The sequence below is a fragment of the Crocuta crocuta genome, unplaced genomic scaffold, assembly GCF_008692635.1.
Source record: "Crocuta crocuta isolate KB4526 unplaced genomic scaffold, BGI_CrCroc_1.0 scaffold528, whole genome shotgun sequence".
NCBI classification, from domain to species: Eukaryota; Metazoa; Chordata; class Mammalia; order Carnivora; family Hyaenidae; genus Crocuta; species Crocuta crocuta.
In genome coordinates, this window is record NW_027530010.1 from 482,608 (window position 1) to 484,859 (window position 2,252).

General features: G+C 64.5%; 1 protein-coding gene across 1 annotated transcript in view; it reads right to left on the bottom strand.

Annotated features, from left to right (window-relative positions):
- Positions 1–1,727, bottom strand: part of SLC39A1 (solute carrier family 39 member 1) — a 3,235-nt gene extending 1,508 nt beyond the window's left edge. The window contains exons 1-3 of the mRNA XM_077764111.1: positions 1,509–1,727; positions 1,217–1,347; positions 1–146 (exon numbers count right to left, since the gene is read on the bottom strand). Of these exons, the coding sequence (XP_077620237.1) occupies positions 1–146; positions 1,217–1,347; positions 1,509–1,695 (464 nt within the window). The 5' untranslated portion in view covers positions 1,696–1,727. The remainder of the gene's footprint in view (positions 147–1,216; positions 1,348–1,508) is intronic.
- Positions 1,728–2,252: the final 525 nt, after the last annotated feature.

Consider the following 2,252-nt stretch of genomic DNA (forward strand, 5'->3'; position numbering starts at 1 on the left):
GGCCCACCGCTCGCTCCCAGCAGGGCCCTCGTCTCCTCTCGAGGCGGCGGCCCCGACTGCTCCTTGTAAGCCAGCGTGATCTGCTCCATCACCAGGACCAGGAAGAAGCCCATGGCCAGGATGAACTCTTGTAGGGGGAACTGGAGCTGTGGGGAGAGAGGGCGGCCGGGAGTTGAGGGCACAGGCCGGGATGGGCAGAGGGTTCACAGTCAGGGTGTAGTGGGGTCCCGGTTATAGACACATTTACACAAAGCTAGAGTCACTGGGGACAGACGCAGAGCGATAGACAATCACACGGATTACGGTGTCCCTCACGGCACTGTGCGCGAGCCAGTGTCTCAGCTTCAGCACTACTGACGTTTTGGGCTGGAGGAACTTATTTTGGGGGGCTGTCCTGTACTCAGTTGGATGTTTAACAGCATCCCGAGCCCGTATCCATCAGAGGCCAATAACAAGCACAAGGCCCTCCTTCCCCGAGCTGTGACAACCCAACGGTCGTGTCTCCAGACACTGCCAAGTGTTTCCTGCGGAGGGGGCACCAAACCACCCCCAGCGGAGTCGGGGACGCAGACAGCCTGGTGACACGGAGGCACGTGTGCACACACACAGATCACGTGTCGCCCACTGTACCCCCTGCTCACACACAGAGCCACACGCTCTCATGGGGCCATTCAGACTTACACATAGTCACACAGGGCCACAGGCCAGTCAGTCACAGGGGGTACATCAGTGTTACTTCCTCAGCCGCAGGAAGAGGAAGAACCCAAGGGGCCTTCCTGGTGCCCCTTCTTCCTGTGAGACTTGGCTACACCTCGCCCTTAACCTCCCTCACATCCTACTTCTTTGAACCATGGCCTTTCTGGTCGGGAACTCCAGGCCCACAGGGACCTCTATCACACCCTTCAGGACAGGGGTGTGTGAGTGAGGGGGACTCTCCGAGGGCGGGACCAAGGAACTCACAGAGCAGGTCACATGCCTGGTAAGAAGGTTCCTCTCACTGTCAGAGTGGAAAACAGCCACACAGGGACGGGGTGGCGTGCACCACAGAAACCTACGCCCCATAACTGAACACCGGCACTCTTACGGTCACGTGCTAAGTGCCTTCCTCGTGGCCGTGGGGCGCCCCAGGAAGAGAGCCATCAAGCCACCTGTCCCACAGGTATATGATGGAACACACCCACGCACGCAGGGTCACACGCATCCCGCAAGGGCTCACCGTCACGTGCAGGGCCGCCAGAGCCTCATCTATGGCGGCCAGGTAGTCGGGCAGGAGGTCCAGGAGACAGGTGGCCAGAAAGACACCCCCTGCGAAGCAGCTGATGAGGCTCAAGGCTTTTTGGCGGGAGGCTGGGCAGGAGCAGAGCACAGACAGGAGTGAGCGACCAACCCCTCAAGCCTCAGGGCCCCAACCCAAGCCATCGTCACCGCCACCTCCCCCTCCTTGGGTGGCCCTCCCCAGCCCCAGAGCCTTCTGCACCCCAGCTCGGGAGGCGCAGGAAACAGCTCACCTGAGGCTTCGGGGCCAGCCCCGGGCCGGCGCAGCACGCAGATGGGCACCAGGCTGCAGAGGAGCGTGAGCACCAACAGCAGCACCAGGGCCCCCATTTTCACCTCCAGCCCCACGGGCCCTGGGGGCTCCGAGGCCACCGCCTCCGGGCGCCACACGAGGAGCTCGGGCTCTCCCCAGGGCCCCATGGTGGCTGCGGCTGCTCCAACGACTGTCAGACCTGGGCGACAGAACGGGGGGTGGGGGGGCGATGGTCACTTAAAGACGGGGCTGGGCGAAGGGGAGAGCCAGTCAGCAGAGCGGCGCCCCCTCAGCCTGCCACCTTCCGACCTTCCCCGCTCAGTCTGACTCATGCGCTCCGGTAGCGGGACGGTCCTCTTTCCCCGCAGTCGTCACCCCTCCGAGTGGCTCGTTCAGGGAACCCGCGAGGGGGAAACTGAGGCGGGAGGGTTTGTGGGCGCTCGTTACCCTTTCACCTGGCCCTNGCTGGGTCCTCTCGGGCAAGGGCAGGATGCGCCCCCTGCAGGAAGGAGTGGACGCAGCGAGGGGGGCCGGGCTGCGCAGAGGTGTCGCGGGCAGCTCCGTGGGCCACCTGAGCAGGGTGAGTTTGGGGCCGGGTCACTCCCCGCTCCGTTTCCCCGGCGCCGCGCCCGAAGTGGGCAGCGGCGGGCAGACGGCAACCGTCGGGGTCCCAGGCCGGGGGGGGGTGGTCGCGGCGTGCGCCCAGGCGGCCCGACCCTCAGCA